We start from the raw sequence: 2,077 nt of genomic DNA, 5'->3' as shown, positions 1-2,077 counted from the left end.
CCAGCTCGGCGTCCTCCTCCTCCTCCTCCTCCTCCTCCTCCTCGGGCCGCTGGCGGGAGGGCGGGGGGCTGGCGGCCTCGCCCCGGGGGTCGCACGTGTAGTTGGCCAGGTAGTGGTCGAGTGGCAGCACCATGGGAGAGAAGTGGGTGCAGACCTGCTCCTCCCGGTTGAAGCGGAGGTAGAGTGAGTACTTGGTGGGGTCGGGGTTCTCCAGGGTCCAGGAGCAGCCGGAGGAGATGGTGGGGAAGAGGTCCTTGAGGGAGAAGGAGCCGTAGAGGACGCCGGAGGCCAGAGCGGAGCAGGCGCTGGGAGCCGGGTCGAAGCCCCGCGTGAGCCACAGGAGAGACGATATCACAGCCAGTAAGAGGGGACCAGCAGCGGTCATCCTATGGCATTTGCCCTGAGGGGAGACAGACAGACAGACAGAGGCTTAGCAAGAGGCATGGCTGCTGTGGGCTCCCTGCTGTGCCGGGGAGTGGGGAGCTGGTCTGGGGGGTCAGCACCCTGCACCAAACCCAGCCACTGTGGGGTGTGGGAGCAGCATCCCAGCTACTCCATGGCCCCACCTGGTCCACGGCCCCAGCTGCCACCTTACAGGCCAGGGACAGCCATGGGAGACCCTTGATCCATCTCCCAGGCTGTGCCAAGGAGTCCCTGGGCTGGGGACTGTGCAGCATGGGCTGGAGACTTCACCCCAAATCCACCAGAGCAGAGACCCGGCTCCCACCCCCACAGACCCCCTGCCCTAGGCTTGCCCACCAGAGCCTGCCAAGCACAACCTGGGCAAGGAGCCACCAAACAGCTTCTGCACAGACAGTGCTATAAAAGCCCTTGGAGCTATTTCTGGAGTCCCAGAGCACCACGGGGACCGGGGGTAGCTCGGGGCGATGTGCTGGGGGTGCACAGGCACCCCAACAGTGCAGTGTCCCCCCACCTGCCCTGAGAGCCGGGCACAGGGTGAGCCATCCCTGCACGAGCACGTATTTCTTGGACACCACGCTGGGTGTGCAGAGCATCGCCGGGAATAGCTTTTTAATACCTCATTAATAAAATAACGCACGCAGTGGCCTTATTAAGTGAGACCGGAGCACGGCTCTTCAGAGGCCGAGGCTGCCGCGCGCGTGTTGGCACCGCTCGGCCAGGGCAGCCTGTGCCCGGGGCAGTAGGGGCACGGGGCCAGCCCTGGGGACAGCAGGGGACATTCAGGAGGTGAGCACAGGCACGGATGTCACGGCAGAGGTTGATTCCAAAACCACCACCCAAATCCCTGCTCCCCTCCGCCCAGCCATGTGTTGGGGATGCCGAGCGCTTGGCACGGCACGGGGACGCCCTGATCCATCCTCAACCAACATCTCCCGCTCCTAAATCACCCCTGGCCGAGGCCGTGGTACCAGGGCATCCCCCAGCTCATCAGGGAGACGGAGCCCTGGCTGAGCCTGCGCTGGAGCCACGATGGGCACATCAGAGCTAAAAATATCCCAGCTCTCATGCAACAGGCTGGCACTGGCTCCTGCCGCCCCGGCAGCGCGGGGGCTCCGTGCCGGCATCCGGCCCCTGCCAGCACCACGTGGGCATGGGGAGAGAGGGGCTGGGAACGGGGCCAGGGGGAGCAGCCCAGGCTGGAGGCACCCCAGTGCAAGCAGGGAGATCTGGGGCCAAAGAAAACCCCGCTTTCCCGTGGTCACTTCCACCCCCTGAGAGACCCCAGGGAATTCAACAGGAGACCCCACGGCAGCGAACTCCAACGGCAGCAGCAGCGGGGAGCCGAGGGGCAGCCGGAGCAGGGAGCCCCATGGGCACTCCCCAGTGATGCTCCCCAAGCAGCCACCAAGTGCCCCAAAGAGTCCCAGCCCTCCACTGCTCTGGGAGAGCTGGGGAGGGGGGAGGAGGGGGAGGAGGAGGAAGAGGAAAATGAGGAGGAGGAGGTCAGGCAGGGACACGCTGCTGCTCTGCAGCGAGTTCCTGGGGCTCCCGCAGCCTGGCAGGGACACAAGATGGAGCTTGCTTCCCTCGCCTTGGAGCAGCGAGCAGGGATGCTCCGGCACCACCATCCATCCATCCATCCATCCATCCATCC

The 2,077-nt window shown here is 65.1% G+C and overlaps 1 protein-coding gene across 1 annotated transcript in view; it reads right to left on the bottom strand.

Moving 5' to 3' along the window:
• The window catches only part of ADGRB2 (adhesion G protein-coupled receptor B2), a 19,574-nt gene extending 19,189 nt beyond the window's left edge, over positions 1–385 (bottom strand). The window contains exon 1 of the mRNA XM_029963053.1: positions 6–385. Coding sequence (XP_029818913.1) covers positions 6–385 — 380 coding nt within the window. The remainder of the gene's footprint in view (positions 1–5) is intronic.
• Positions 386–2,077: the final 1,692 nt, after the last annotated feature.

The sequence above is a fragment of the Manacus vitellinus genome, unplaced genomic scaffold (assembly GCF_001715985.3).
Source record: "Manacus vitellinus isolate BGI_N305 unplaced genomic scaffold, ASM171598v3 scaffold_52_pilon, whole genome shotgun sequence".
Taxonomy (NCBI): domain Eukaryota; kingdom Metazoa; phylum Chordata; class Aves; order Passeriformes; family Pipridae; genus Manacus; species Manacus vitellinus.
The sequence above is the reverse complement of the archived record's forward strand: the minus strand, read 5'-3'. Positions and strand labels throughout refer to the sequence as shown.